A 17,107-nucleotide genomic window follows, 5' to 3' on the forward strand; every position below is an offset into this window, starting at 1 on the left:
GTGTATGTTTGTTCGTAAAAATCAAAGTGCGGCGATAGTGGTATATAAGAAATTGTGATTTTAGTTTCACACGGTTTTCTTTATATGCATACCAAAGTATGTTTCATTTAAATTGAATGTACATTTTGTATCTAATTCATTTCAAATTGAGCCAGTTCAAATATACATATGAACTAACAATGGGCGGACATACAGTCTTTTCCCGTCATTTAAGATATAATGAGTCTTAGTTTATTTATAAAAAAATGGCACTCGGAAAAAGCAAATATTATTTTTCTGATGAATTGCCGAAATCAGAATTTGTTTACATAACGTTATTGTTAGATTTGCTTTCAATGAATTTAAACACTCAAATTGACAGAAAGATTATTAATTAAAAGGGTTTGAAGTTTAAGCGATAAAGAATAAAAGAAATAATCTGAAAAATGAAAGATTAACTTATGGATTATATGAACCGAGCAATGACACTACGCCATAAAAGTGAATTAGTGCTATTGTCGTCGGGCAATGAGACACCTAACAACAAATGTTAATGTGAAAGTGAGAACTTCGAAATAACATTATTATTCAAACATTTTAAAATCTCGAGTGTTATAACCAGGATTCCGTATAAGATCGGATATTGATAAATAAACATACATAATACTTGACTTCAAGTACAACGAAGACATGAGTATATGATAAGATTTATTAGTGCTTTCCTTAAATAATTTACAAATATACCTCTTGGATAAATTTTGAATTACTTACTCAAATACACAATGGAGAAATGGACATGGAATTTCAGAAATATGGATCATCTTCATGTAGCAGTAAACTCTACTATCAGACATATTATGCAAAATGAAAGGAGTAAAAAATGGAGCAAGGTTAGTTGTTTTAAATAAGTTCAAATCTAAAAAATACATTCAACATATAACATTAGTTATTTTATTGCGACTCTGCTTCTCCCGTCCATGTGTTAAAAGTAAATTCTTTTATTTTATGTAGTATTCATACTATGTATGAATATAGATAAACTCTAATGCCCTCAGATTGTAAAAATGTATTGCTGGTCACCTTTAATTTTCAAGCCTATTAGCAGAAGTACATATACTAATTATGGTAAGTTTAAGGAGCTCTAGTGGTAGATTGATTGATTGATTGTTGGTTGCCGTTCAAACGTCCAGTGCCAAATATGTCATGCATGTTCAGGACGAGAACAAATTAACAATAAATACAATGGGTAGGTCCTATTATAGAGGCCGTTCGGGATGAAGGCTGGGAATTGTATACTGCCACTGGAAAACGGAGATCATGGCAACATTGAGATGTTGTACCCACCTTGCAAAATCACGAATAAATGGGCTTACAGATGATCTTCAGTGTACTTAGTTAAATTTATTACTGAAAATTAAAGAATTAGTATTAGATTTCGTATAATTAAGACATGCAATGTAGAAAACAAACCGATTATAAAGTCAAGGGATTGGTTTGGATTTATTTCGTATAAAAAGTTGAAAGTAAATAAAGAATAAAATATCACACACTCCATTCCTAAGCTTACTGTGGCTGTAACTACAGAAGTGTTTATTAACGCTTTTAACTTTAGAACCATAATATCAGCTAATAGAACCTAGGAGGCAATAAACTTGACACTTGAAATAAATAAAATAAAATGACAAAGTATACTTGTTAGAAAATGTAAAGCCGAATAAATACATGCTGATAACGGATTAAATAAAATCAAAATTTCACTTTTATCGTTAAAGTTTTATTACATTGGCGTGTTTACATATAATAATACCTGGACACTTTTTATTCATTCAAACAGAGTAGCATTAACATATGAAATATACAAATTAAATTCTCCATGTCAGTGTTTGATTAAAGATTTTATATTTCTATACATGTTTCGTTATGATGTATTAAAATATGCTTTCTCCTATTAAATTTATACACATTTATGAGTTCTTTATTGAAATCAATAATATCTCTATTCTAAATAAATGATACTTGACATAAATCTCTATAATAATAACGAAAACAATATAAAGTTTGGTGGCATAAGTTAAATGGGTGTTAAATGAACATTGGCATATATTACATAAATATTAGAACAATAATGTTTATGTGCTTTGTACTTGACCAACACACCAGCCAGAGTTTTACGTGGTATTTTACTGACAATACAATGAGACACTTCTCCACAACAGACCAAAATGACATAGAAATTAACAATTACCGGTCACCGCACAACCTTCAACAATGAGCAAAGCTAATACAGCATAGTCAGCTATAAAGGTCTCGAAATGACAATGTAAAACAATTCAACGGAGAAAAATAACAGGCTTATTTATGTACAAAAAATAAAGAAAAAACGAATATGTAACACATAAACAAACGACAACCACTGAATTACAGGCTCCTTATATCATGTTCTCAGATATCATCTCCCAATTTAAAATATCATGAAAAATTGAACCTATTATGTGTTGCTCTCCTAGATATAAAATGTATCCAATATCAAAGATGTGGAACATATTCTATCATAATCATTTGGTAACTAATGCAATTAGTGTCTCTACCATGCCCGTCTTGAACATAAAAACTAAAAACTAAACTAACTATAAAATAAACAACACTCCTAATGCTCAGGTTGGTTGTCATCGTGCAACACAGTTAATAACACATATAGGAAAATCATAGAACTACATTTATCATAAAACACTGTAAAACATCCAAACATACTATCCACACTCATCTGTGTCCACACTTGTTTACTGACAATATAATATCGTAGGAAAGCAAGCCCTCTCCCACCAAAGCAATGCATCCACAGTGATTTGACTTGGTTTTAATTATTTAAAATAAATAAAATGAAAAAGGGGTAAAATAGTGTGATGATGATGTGTATTATTATGTACATTGTAGAGGATGAAATCAGTTTGAAATGACCTTCAATTACATTTTTTATCCAATTTTATTGTCAATACGACAGAAATATACCACTATCCACCTTTTGCCAGGGTTTTTAGAAGGTGTTTATTGTCAGTATGGAGATAGAAATATATTTTTTTTTGAAAGAAAAATATGAATGAATATATCACATGGATATCCAATCGATTTTCGTTTGGGGTTTCATAGTCGACGTCAAAATCAAAAGACTTCAGTATAAACCCTACTTTTTTAATGCTGATCTTGTAGGCATTGTGTCTTTTCCGAATTGATTATTTTCCTCGTTGAAAATATAGACATCTAATAATTAAAAATATGGTTCCTATTCAATATAATTCTATAACTGTCAATTTCATTTGCTCTAGGTTATAGAAAATTATAAGATACTGCTCTTTATGGTTAGCAAAAAGAACCTCCCTGAAGATTACGAACCACCGCCATCATACAATATGCTGGTGAGTACATTGCATTGATTGCACATTTATCATTAGACTCTCTATGTGCTAAAGTTCTGGCCTACTGTTTGGTAAAAGAGGGACGAAAGATACCAAAGGGACAGTCACACTAATAAATCTAAAACAAACTGAGAACGCCATGGCTAAAAATGAAAAAGACAAACAAACAACAGCACACATGACACAACATAGAAAACTAAAGAATAAACAACACGAACCCCACCAAAAAACTAGGGGTGATCTCAGGTGCTCCGGAAGGGTAAGCAGATCCTGCTCCACACGTGGCACCCGTCGTGTTGCTTATGTGATAAAAAATCCGGTAAATAGTTTAATTCGGTAGAACGACGTAAGGAACATATCCGATATCATTTGTGAAACGGTTATTCCATAACGGTCAACCAACTCGTGATGGCGTCCGTAAAATTTACGAAGGGAAGATTTCAACTTCACCATTTGTAGCAGCAACCCTCTATCAAGAAAATCATGATAGGAAATGCTATCACGGAAATATCGTATCAATTGGGAGATATATTCCCCGTATGAAGGTGCTGCTGGAATGTTGCTACTTAGAAATGGAACTTAGGCTATAGCTTCAAAATAAACCGATATACAATTCTTAAAGTTTGCCGACTATTTGACTATTTAGAGTGCCAGAAGCAACACGACTGTTAAAATTCATTTATTTTTACAAAATGTTTCAGTGCTTAACCTAAAACTATACATATACGATGAAAAATTATTCTTAAAAATTCATTGTAAGGAATTCACATGGATATTGATTGCATCAACAAAGTTTCCCTATAGAAATGTCGTTATGTTTGTGCATGTTGACATGCCTTTATTTCTTAAATGCTGATACATATATCCTGAAAAAAAAACAATTATTTATTCCGAGAACCTCGTTTTTAGTTAATTGAACATGAAAAAAAGGAAGTTGACCATTAACACCAAGACTTTTAATATCTCGAAAGTAGATATTTTTTTATTTTAAGGTGCAATTAAAGACCATTGGAAACAACAATTATTTTCAAACAAAGTGAACAATCAAAAATTAAAAGAAATACGTTATTGTCGTATTGATGATGCACATGTGTATATGTAATAGCTGTACTTGTTTACTTGTTTTTTAACTATGGTGATTAATGGATTTATTCACATTCGTCCCCAAATCTCTTTATTTTATTATAATGCATTTGATGGGTTTTCTTTCTTTTTTTCAGTTGTACGAAATATACTATCATTTAGGTGTAGCTTATCAACATCTGAAAAATCCTAGAAAGTCCGCTGAAAGTTTTACTAATGCAATTTCAGCTGTTTCAGCTCCAAAGGTAAGTTTGGGATTTTATATAAAAAGACATACATTTGATTAGACTGTCAGGTTTGATAACAAAAAACCAAATTCCATGTTATGTTGTTTACATAATTCTACAGTCTCTATTTATCCTCTGAGGAAATGTGAAGTAGACTTCATTTAAAGAGCAACACATCAACGTACAAATCTACAAAAAAGTAGTTCCTAAGTTCATCAAATTAGCTTTTAGCTTCTAAAATCATATGCATATATAACAAATATTCCCGACTCTTGACTAATTGACACGTTCCGTAAATAGAGAGGACATACATTAAATAGACACAGAAAAGTTAGGACGATATGTTTTTAACCAAAAACACAATATATATTACTCCCCTGAAACTTTTCAGAAAATTTTATTTAATGGAATAAAATGGTCTAAATTACAATTGTTTAAATTGATTACTATGTATAATCGTGTCTGAAATCTATCGTTTCCCTTTATGCTACATCATAGTCATAATTTAACTTATATTCACCGAATGTAGTTTGATTAGAATCATTATTGTGCTCGATATAAATCAAGTAATAGTATGGATTTTTTTAAGAACTGCTTTATTGATATGGTTGAAGTTTTTATTTATTTTTTATTTCAGAACGGATGTTTGGCCGGATGTGTAACTAACTCTTGTTTGATGACACCATTGTATGCCAGGCGAGCGTTTTCGTACTCTCAAATAGGTAAATGAATAATCAAAAGAGACATTATAAACAAGCTTTATTGACTAGTGATCAATAATTAGTTAAGTGGGAAGAGGTATATTCATTTTCAAAAAAAAAAAAAAATAAAATTATGTCCAATGTTCAATAAAACAGCGCACAAATATGTTTAAAATGACTTAGCTCGTCAAATCTTATTTTAGACTTGAGACTGAAAAACATGAGTCGAATTAAAAAGCTTTTTAATAAATATTGTATTTTTTTCTGTTTCACTACTGTCCAATGTTAAACGAAAGGTTAAGGGCTAACACACATGTTAACCCTGCCACAATCTCTATGTACTTTACTGAAGTCAGAAACATGTAATATAGTGGTTGTCTTTATTTGTTATCTGTTAAATTGATTTTTCGTTTATTCTTTTGTCAGAAATTAGGCCGTTGGTTTTCTCTTTTTCTTTCTTTTTCTTATTCACATTTTGAACTGACTCCATACTGCAACATCTTCGCTAGCCAAAGGTTACGACCCACTCCCGCTCTCTCCAAAAAAAAAATCCTTATCCTGTGTCCCCGAAATTTTATCTTATTCCGCCAAGGGTGGAGAGAGCGGGAGTGGATCGTAACCCTTGGCTAGCGAAGATCATACTGCAAGGGTTTTGCAGGTTGCTGAAGGTAGATCGATTGGTAACTAGTACATATAGTCAATGAACAGTCAATAACAAAGTAATAGGACGAATTAAGTATAATTGCAAGGCAATATTCATACATTTACACATAGTTCAAGTCAGCAAGTCTTTAATGATTTTATTTCTGTATAGGTGAACACGAAAAGGCTTTAAAAGACGCAGAGAGATGTGTTGTACTTGACAGCAGAAACCCCGTATGTAGAAATTCAACTTTTATTACATGAATCAAATTAAAAATAATTCTTAATAAAACAAGTATGGACACATATCAGTGTGGATAGTATGTTTGAATGTTTGACAGTGTTTCTGACAAAAAGTTTTTCCATATTGTTTTCCCATAGTGTTCTATTTTAAATTTCGTTCCATTAAAACAATCATCATGAATATCTGACCAATACCAAAAAACAAAAAAAAAACGAAGTATCGGTTAATTAATATTTGGTTTTTATGTTAAAGATTATCATTAAGGAGACACTTTTTGTACATGTTATGTGGATTACCAAATGAAGCTGTTAAATTTTTTCCCACTACCTTGCAAAAAACTCAAAGCTACTAGTAAGAGTATCATATAAGATTCATTTCTGAATTATATTTGATACCAATGTGCAAAATGGTATGTAAGAACCCTATGTGTAAAACTATGTCCTTCTCGTATAGTTCTATTTATGTCCGCTGTGATGGGCATTTCTCTTTTTTACTTTTATCAAGAACGCTAAAAACATCTTATATAACTTTTCATAAGGGATAAAATTGAGAATGGAAATGGGGAATGTGCCAAAGAGACAACAACCCGACCACAGAAAAAAACAACAGCAGAAGGTCACCAACAGGTCTTCAATGTAGCGAGAAATTCCCGCACCCGGAGGCGTCCCCCAGCCGGCCCCCTATGTCCGCATTGGAGTTTGAACCTAAAGTTTCTTGTTAATTTCTTAATTCAATTATTTAAAAGAATCAGTTTAGTTAAGATCAGTAGTGATGTCTGACATTAAACTGTACTAAAAAAATAGTGACCAGTTCATCCATGTTTCTAGTAAATCTTATCTCCGCCATTTTTCTGCAGATAACCTCTCTTTCTGATAGATGGTCTTTGAAATTGTCTATTGTCAAAGAAACAAAAGCATTTACTTCAATTTTCATACTTAAGAATTTTAATTGATGAAGACCATATTTTTTTTAATTCACTGATTTCATAACTTAAAGCATTTCGATAATGATTTTGGACCTAAACATATCAACGGTAATAGTTATGAATATCAAGTGATTAAGTTGTTACACATCAATGAACCAACAACAGACAGAACCAGAACAACAATAAGCCACCTAGATAGTTGGAAGCTCTCAATCGTCCCGACATTTTATTAAAAAAAAATCGTAAATATTTAAACAGGAACTATCAACCCGATCTACTGCTATCAACACACGAAATTAAAAAAAAACAAAAAATAAACATATGACGTAAGACAAACCGTCCCCGTGCCTGTAGTGTATGCCCATATATTATTGCAGTTATGTTTTTTTTGCTTGTAGCAGAGCTGTTTACATATTCAATTATCTTTCTTGAAGAGCTGTCTCATTGGCAATTATACCACACCTTCTGTTTTTATGCATGACGAAGTTCCTGACTTAGAGCATAAGGACAATCACATACGTATGCAAAAATATGTTTAATAAGCCACGTTTTGATTTCCAATTCCTACACTTTTATATCATTTTCTTATAGGACTTGTATTGTATCCGAGCTTTGGTCAAGAGTACAATGGACAAGGACAGTTCGGTAAGTTATGAGACAACAAGTTAAAAGAAACCAGCTCTTTTATAATGTTTTCGAATATTGTAGTGCTGATAAAACTCGATTGTTGTCAATTAACTTACTATTTAAAGTTCAAATGTATCTTATCTATATGAGAAACAATGAATTTACCAATACATTGTGAAGTAACATGTTTTATTGTATTGACACGACAGAGGACAGCTAGACATGCATGAGAGTATTAAAACCCCTTATTCAAAGATCAGTTTATTTAAACACGATCTAAAATGTACTGTAACAGCATTTTATAAGAAGTGAAAAAAGGTTAATTAATTTGAACCCAGTTTCACATTTTTTTCATGCATGGACCAACTTCAAACGGAACTCATCAATATGCACAAAATGAGGACAAAAATTTAAAAAAACTCAACTTCAAATATCAACCAAAAAACATCCTATAGGGCATACATGTATACGGTATTTAACAACTGGCTAGTGCCTATACCATATGTCAAACTTTGAATAGAGTCGGCTGAAATAATTAAATGACTGTGTGATCCTCTATTCCGACTATATTTTCAAATATAGTGCATGTGCTATGGTGATTAAATTTAAAGTGTAACTATGTACTTTAATGCTAATATTTTGACATAGCGTATGTGCTCTGCCGGTAATATTTTCTTAGAGTAGATGTGCTCTGACGGTTATTTTCAATGGATAGGTTATGTCGAAGTTATATTGTATGTCCTGGGACAGGCTGTAATTAACCTATTACATGTGCTATGTCGGCATCAATTTCACATATGTATTTTTATGGTTTCAGTAATTTCACATTATGTATGAGCTAGGACTTTTCTAATTTTCCTATATGCTATGTCGGCTTTAATTCGTTGTAGACATATAAAGGAAATGGTAGAAGAAGGGATCTTAATTTCATGCCAGATCTTGACATTGCATTGAAACTCAATTCAAAACATAAGTGTGCTTTGGTTCTACGCTCTGCTATGGTAAGCATTGTTGAAGATATTAATCATGTATATTAATAACGTAATTAATGATTTACCGATTCATTGTAAGAATGACATTTTAATGTATTTTTTTAAAGTTTCGACAACACAACACAGGAAGGTCATTATTTGTAGGATACATATACAATGCGTTTTCACTTGAGAAGTTAATATACTGATGTGTGCATGATCATTTGATATATTTAATAGCACGTGATTGATTGCCGTAATATGATTTAAAGTAATGAAGTTTATGTTTAGAGGTTAAACACGAACTGTTCTCTTTATTTTTGTGCAAGAAAATACAGCTTTCCATTATCAAACCGTATAGATAAGGAGATGGGATATAATTATTTTAAATGCTAACTATCCACCAGAGCCCAAACGACACGGACTTGCACAAAAATAGGTGATCGAACGGTATTCAACAATAAGTAAACCTCACAATGAGCTATAAAAGGACAAGACATGATAAGCTCTGAAATAATTTAAAAAAAAAAACAAAACTACAGCCTGATTATGACAAAACAATGAACAAAAAAAAACAAACAAATATAACAAACAGAAAACAACGAGCATCATTGAATTAAAAGCGCCTGACTTAGGACAAACACACATGGCGAGGTTAGACATGAGGGTCCACCCTCACCTGCTACAGTGTTGTAACATCACAATGTAAGAACATAAGTTGCTATTAATCAGCGGGAAATTGCTGGACTCGTGACTGAGATTGGTACGAAGAACAAAACCAACTATCTTAAAGATAAAAACCCTATCTGAGAGTACTCGCAGTTACTCAAAGCATGTTCAAAATCATTAAAAAATAATAAATTGTTCAGACTATTAACAGCTATCGTTACGGCAGGTGCAAGTGGTTTAACAGATCAAAATATGATGTACAATTTGTCAAATCAATTGCATTTTAATGGCATTCAGAAACCCAGACATAAATTCGCCGTACACGTTAGTACCAATAGTCGGCCATAGGTAAAGGGAAAACCAGTTTGTCGATGAAATCTTTGATGTACTTTCGAAGGTTGACGTTTCAGTATGTTGAAAAGAACGTATTTAGGCAATTGTTATAGTTTTGTAAGAGCCATTTCACATTTTTTTGTCGAACATTGTAGACAAAGTATGGATGGGGTCAGGTGAGTGCTTTGCAGGTTTTTATGACTGACGGCTAGTATAAATAAATGTGTTGCATATATCTGTATTGTTATCTGACTTTCAAAAGCTTTTTCTCGAGATGATTTTTTTTAATTTTATCTGCTTTTATTGAGGCGTATTGTTTGGTTTGTGAGTGTTTTGCTTGCTATGTAAACTTTGGCTGTAGTTTTGTTTTCTATGTGTTGTTAGTTGGAAGAACAGTCCATTGCTGCCCGAGGTGTATGTATAGTGTTGTTTACGTTATACTGAATTCTAACATTTCCATATGCATTTTTTTTTATAATTTACTAAACCTTTAAATATACTAACTAAACTTACTATATAACAAAACTAGATTGTTTCTTATCAATCGTTTATTCAATGAAAAAAAAACCGGGAAATTCTACGTACACTGATTAAAACAAAATTATATTCAATTTTTGAAATCATTATTCTTTTACAAATGATATTACATAATAATATTAAACTATATATAACTACTTATAAAATGTTTGCAGAGAAGTTTTTATCTGTTGTTTTTTTTTTCATTCCTAGATTTCCCCTTTTTGAACGATCAGTTAACCTGTTTGTGTAAAACAACAGAGGGGACAATTAGTTGTAATCCGATTTTTTTTTGTTTTTTTGTTTTTTTTTTTTTATCTATCTCACTTAAAATTGTCAAAATGTTTCATTATATAAAAACTTTGCTATAACTAAATATTTCCAAATTTTCTGTTTAATTGTTTGTAAATTCACGTTTTCAAATTCCATCCCCCTCACGTTTTCCAGTTCCAAAATTGCACACTCACAGTATTAACTTGATTGCTATTCTAATGATTTATATATCCTTTTAACTATTATTTGATGCACATAAAAATATATTTATAGTATTTTAGGGCAAGAACATTCACAATTATTGATATCATAAGGGTAGCTACAAGAACGAGCATATCGTATTACTAAACATTCTGTCTTTCCGTTGGAGATGGTTGTAAAAGCGGTGATCGTGTGCATATTTCAACACGAAGGGCTTTTTAAAAAATGTGCTATGGGAACAGCTTTAAGATCCAAAACATTACCAATACAATTCTTGAATAGTAAGCCACAAAAGGCACCGACATGACAAAATTTGAAAAACAATACTCGTCAGAGTGAGAGAGAGCGATAAAGAGAGATTTATTCCAGTATGTTAGAGAAAAAGAGTTATGAAATGAGAGAGATAATTATATCTGTGTATCGGTATATTTTAAAAGTATGTCACAGAGAAAGGCAGATTTTTAAATGTTTATTTTATTCGAAATAGACAATACCAGTTTACCAGATAGAGACGGATCAATGCAGAAATATTACGACTTTTACTCACCCTTCAATACTGGAATTTTATGACAAGTAAGTTATTTTGTTTAATCTAACAAATGAAGGCAAAGATAATTGTTGTTCAATTGTAAATGCTTACTTTAGATAACCTTTTCAATCTAGTGATTGTAGACAATTGTTGTCAATGCTTTTAAATTGAGTTATGTATTCATAATTCTTACACGGATTTCGAGTTAAGGAAAAGCTACTGCTTTGATTCTATATTTCATTTTAAGGAGTAAATCATGAAAACATATACATAATGTCACGATCACATGCCAGATTGTGTCTATGGGCTTTTAGACACAACAGTTTTGTTATGATATGTTGGCTAAATAGGGAATACAAGACGAACCCATTCATATGTGTCTCAATACCATGTAGTGATTTCCATTTTCAATATTCTCGACATATTTGTATGATATTTTATATTAATCTTTTCCACTATTAAGACTGATTAGTAAAGTGAACTATTTTCTTTTTCTATTTTCAGATACTTGTACCCTTTAAGTGTTCCACATACAATAATTTCGATAAACCTTACACCAGATAAACCAAGCAAGAAAAAGCTAGGTATGGCAATAAAAAATAATTCAAAAGAACACTCGATCGCTTTCGCGGGACTTATGAAAATATGAAAGAAAAGAACACAATTCAAATTTGATTATCTTCGTATTTAAAAGAGATATAATAATATGCCAAAGAGAAATCTTTTCCTCTTTGACAATTGACTGTTTTGATGTGCATGTGTCTAATGTGTTTACTAAAAAGAAAAATCACAAAAATATCGAACTAAAAAGGAAAGTCCTCATTTAAATGGCACAATCAAAAGCTCAAACATATAAGTGCATAGAAATGTCCTGTTGAATTTGTAACGTTAAAAAATGTGAAATCTCTCTGCCCTTTACAAAAGATTTGCAACAACTCTTTTAGGGGTCCGTAATTTGCCTGTTGCAGGGCTTCAATTTTGCTGCATCCTAAATTACCCACTTATCAAGTGGCACATATACGTTCCCCACCCTGCACCCTTATTGAGCACTTTGCAAGACCTATTGACATATTTGATTAATTAAGGTTTTTCTCTTGAATATTTATGGCATATTTGAACATTTAAAATTGACAAAAAATATCAATCAATTAATTAACTGCCTTAATGAAGAATATAAGGAATTGAACTTGTCATATCCTAGAATTTGACAGAATTTTTCAAATGCAAAAAACAACAACTATACCGAACTCCAAAGAAAACTGTTTACGGAAAGTCCAGAAGCTAATGTCAAAATCAAAAGCTCAAGCACATTCAACACATAGACCATATGTATCTCTTATTTTCAAATGTGAAATCAAAAGATATACTCTCAGACGGGTAATTTTTTTGACTTTTATTGTTAGAATGCAAGCAACTACAAGAATATAACAGATTACCCAATGCAAATTCTCCAAACGAACACGAAATATCTGTACATCAGCCTCCCTTTAGATGTGGAACACCAAAAGGTACAAGCAGTGATCGCTCGTCAGTTAGACGAAGACATGACTATGCTAAAGCAATTCAGAAGTTTATGTCCCGACCGAAAACAGCTTCTGATTACTTTGGTAAGAATTGCTTTTAAGATATCTTAAACCAATAATTATTTGATTGTTTGAAGATGATTACAAACTGCCTTTGTTTATTTTTTCATATCTTAACTGTTATTGAATTGGTACATTACTAGTAAACAGCGTTTTCTTGTCTGTCATAATTTAAACAATTGCTTTACAGAGCATTCGTAAATATAGATAAGTAAAATAACAAGAAGATGAGCCACGGTTGTTTATAGCACAAATATCCACCAAAGTCCGAAGGTTATGATGTAAACAACTGTAGATTGCAATACTACCTTCAACAGCGAGTAAAACCTATACTCCTATAATAAGCATTACAAGACATGACAAAATGTGAAACAAACCAAAAGAGAAAACAAACAGTTTTATTTCTATTAAAAAAAACTCCCTTATCCTTGGACAATGTTTTTACAAATACAGTTGGGAAGGCGTGTCACATCAGAATGACACAAACCACGATAAAATAAACAAGCAAAACCCCATTAACCCACAAAATACCGTAAATGTTTGGAAAGAGTTTCCGGAATCAACTTAACTGTCTACAATTTATCCAACCTTCAAATGAGTTTTTATTTTACCAGTATCATTTTTTTCATAAAATAATACTTTATTACATAATATGATAGTGAGTTCTTCCTTCATATCACTATTATTAAAAAAAAAACTTTTCGTTTTACTTACAGCTCAGTTAGAACGTGGAATGAAACTAAAAGCACAAAAAGAGGAAATAGAAAGCAGACGCGCAATTTCGGCGGGAACCTGTAGGCAACAAATAGACTCAAAACTTTTACCAAAGACTTCAAATTTATCTCAATCTGTATCAACTTTACATTCCCCAACAAGAACGTACGAGCAAAAAGAGAACATATCACCTACTACTCAGCCTTCGCCATCTAGTCATAATCGTATGTCGATGTGTTCAAAACTTCAGAATGTTTTCAAAAAACCTGGCACTGCTACAACGCACAAGACTGAAATCAGTATATCAACCAAGACGTCCGAATTTATTGTTCCAACGCCGGAGACTTATTCGATACCTGTATGTTATTTTATGTCAATTATTTATTGTTCTAACTGTCTTGTGCAGTGTAGAATAAAAACACCTTTTTTCAAGGGAATACAATCAAACAATTTTTAAAATTATCCGTCATTCATTTTCTGGGAGATTTTAAAAACAACGATTTATTTGGACTTATTCCGTCTTGTCCTCTCTAAGTAAAAGTCAAATTCTTCTTTTTGTCTAAAAGATTCTTGTATCCGTCTTATTTCAGAACCTCGAGAATCTTAGTGGTTGTCTTTAATTACAACTTACCGTGGGTGTTTGTATTAAGATTAATTTATTATGAATACAAGATTTCCAATAGAATTTGTTCAAGGTGTGTAACTTTTTCAACTTTTTATTTAAAAAAAATAGCATGTTATCGTATCACATGCGTATAAGCAGTTCTTTGGTTGATAGTCGTATATGATTACATATTGATGAACAGTCAAATCTTAAAATAATGTCGAAGAATGAGTTTTAGGTCCGATTACACAGTTTTTTCGAAGTGCATTTCTTTTAGACAATAAATGAAAATAAAAAAAAAAATCCACCTGCTCTTTTTCAATGATAATTAAACAGTGTGTTGTACTACATTTGAGAAAATTGTATCAAATTATAGAAAACTTTATCGGGTCTAACTCAAAATATTGACAAATTTCTGTGTTAAAGGGGGAAATAAATATGGACTTATTCTGTGTTAAGGGGGTAAAGAAATCTTTTGACAGCTTCTGGAGTGCTAATTTTTTACCTTTTCAGCTGGACCAAATCACTTCTTTACTTTAAAAATTCATGACCATAATTTATTAACAGTGAAAATTCACCTCCTACTCGCTATTTTAGTCATTAAACATGAAGAAATACATTTGAAAGGGGTATACAAAAACAAAAATGGTAAGCAACACACTGTCTACACTAGGGACTATATTCGTGGATAACGAAAATGAGGCAACGAAAATGGACAACGAAAAGTAAAGGACGATTACTGCTGACGATTACTGTGCACTCTGACCTAATATTGAGATATTTATTTACAGGTATTCCAACCAGTCAACATCAGAGAAGCTCCTCGTATGTACTACAAGTAAGTATTCAACTTTAAGAATTTTTATCATGAAGCTGTTCACACAAATGATAACGAAAATATAAGTGAACGAATAATTAATTCCAAAGATCATTCTTGTGATTTTCTGACAATCAGCTGTTTTTATTTTGGGGGATTTTTGCTTTACAAATCTGGATGTTATGTCAGTGACCAGTTCAGTTTTTTCTTTCTTTAACTCTTTAAAACATTTGACAACTTTATTTGCTATTTATATGACTTTGTATATTTTGCATTTTCTCTTATTCGAACATTTATGTCTTTTTAAAGATTTCATAGTCATATCGTTCGTTGCAAACAAACTCATCATAGATACCAGGATTTAAAATTTGTAATTGTGCCAGAAGCGCGTTTCATTTGCAAATGACTCATCAGTGACAATCGAAACAGATAAAGTACAAGGCTGAACAGCATTGAGGACCAACAAATCTAAAACAGCTATGTATAGTGCTACTAATTGATTGGTTTTAAAAACAATACATTTTCGTTCTTCACGCCCACTGACTGGTTTAAATTACCAACCAATAGGGAATCTCAACGCCAACACTATCTGGTCATCCCATCATCTAAAAATACACTTTTAAGTGTACATACATGAACGTGTTTCCTTTATTGATCTACATTTACATCTAAAAAAAAAGGTTATCAACAAACCTATTTACTGAAATAGAGTAAAACAAATCCCGATTATATTACAATTCTGGTATGATGGTAGCTATGACTAGTTTATTTACAATCACTGGTTCGATGCAACTGATGGTGAAAGTTTACTTACTCCCCAAGGAATCATCAGCTTAGTGTTCAGAACTCTTGTGTTGACATCAATTATCATTGATATTGTCTTAATTATGAATTGTTTAAAAAATTGTAAATTGTTCGACATGCTAAAGATGTTCTACCCCAGACATAGATTACCGTAGTTGTATTTGTCAAAAGCTTGTGGAATTTTGATAAAGTCTTTCTATTTGAATTTACCTTGCATTGTATCAATTAAAGTGGGACTGGTGAGTTTTATGCAAACCAAATGCGCCACAGGAGTAATAGATTACATATATAAGTTGTGACTAATTTTGACTAGAAATATTGTCCACGGTGACAAAAAAAGTGAAAACTTATACTTGTAATCGTTTCTTTAATTGCGCATTGTGTTTGCATAAAACTCACCAATCCCACTTTAATTGAAACAATGCAAGGTCAATTCAAAAAGGAAAACCATTGAAAAACAAAAAATACCAAAGCTGTGTGACAAAGTCTATCTTAGCCTGTAGGTAGAAAACCCATCAAGTTTTGAATAATAATTATTTAAAATTTCGAGACAGATATTAACAAATACGATTCAGGGAAATCGTCCAGTTATATCAACAGCACATTTTTTTTCATCCTACTAAAAATAATATATTCAAGATATCTTATAACTGAATATTATATTATCAATCTCTATATAGAGTGGAGCTTGATTGTTACAACATCTTTTATTGCTTTATGAGCAATTTCTTCAGTCATGAATTAAAACGACTGCACATGCTGATGCAGATATATAGCACGTTGACAAACAAACATGTTATACTACACATCTTATATTTCAGGCCTTGGAAAGGAGATAAACTTCCTGTTGCTGAAATAAGAAGAAAAGCTTTTACTCCAAAATTTATATGAAAAAAATATATATGATCTTTAAGTGTTTACTGACGATCTAAAAAGAATTGTGTATTGTTGATATATTATTATTATATCTTAATAAAGAATTTATGCTATGCATATTTTAAAAATTCTGGTAAATCAGTAAGAGCATCAGATTTTGAATGCTCAGTAATAAAAGAAAAAATATAATGAGAATTTTAAAGACTTGTCTGAAAGAAAGCACAGAACACTAAAACTGGAACCATACAATGATGAATTGATTTGCATGCAAAATTACCAAATTGATCCACTTTCACAACAATTTCTTTTTTTTTTGTCGGATCAGGCGAGGTAATCCATGTATGAAACATAAACTGGAGAAACCTTTTTGACTTTC

At 31.5% G+C, this 17,107-nt stretch overlaps 1 protein-coding gene across 3 annotated transcripts; it reads left to right on the forward strand.

Annotated features, from left to right (window-relative positions):
- The first annotated feature begins 241 nt into the window (after positions 1–241).
- LOC143045554 (uncharacterized) lies at positions 242–16,846 on the forward strand. 3 transcript variants are annotated; one of them, XM_076218151.1, is made up of 14 exons: positions 242–869; positions 3,303–3,392; positions 4,613–4,720; positions 5,340–5,424; positions 6,218–6,279; positions 7,806–7,859; positions 8,732–8,842; positions 9,970–9,990; positions 11,292–11,377; positions 11,838–11,917; positions 12,737–12,940; positions 13,633–13,988; positions 15,026–15,072; positions 16,677–16,846. In XM_076218151.1, exons 1-14 carry the CDS (start codon positions 762–764, stop codon positions 16,744–16,746), a joined length of 1,482 nt encoding a protein of 493 aa, XP_076074266.1. In that variant the 5' UTR covers positions 242–761; the 3' UTR covers positions 16,747–16,846. The 3 variants fall into 3 exon arrangements, with proteins under 3 accessions (XP_076074266.1, XP_076074274.1, XP_076074257.1); XM_076218142.1 differs by lacking the exon at positions 9,970–9,990 and adding an exon at positions 10,199–10,228 and having other exon boundaries at positions 244–869; XM_076218159.1 differs by lacking the exon at positions 9,970–9,990.
- The last annotated feature ends 261 nt before the right edge of the window (positions 16,847–17,107 follow it).

The sequence above is a fragment of the Mytilus galloprovincialis genome, chromosome 1 (genome assembly GCF_965363235.1).
Source record: "Mytilus galloprovincialis chromosome 1, xbMytGall1.hap1.1, whole genome shotgun sequence".
NCBI classification, from domain to species: Eukaryota; Metazoa; Mollusca; class Bivalvia; order Mytilida; family Mytilidae; genus Mytilus; species Mytilus galloprovincialis.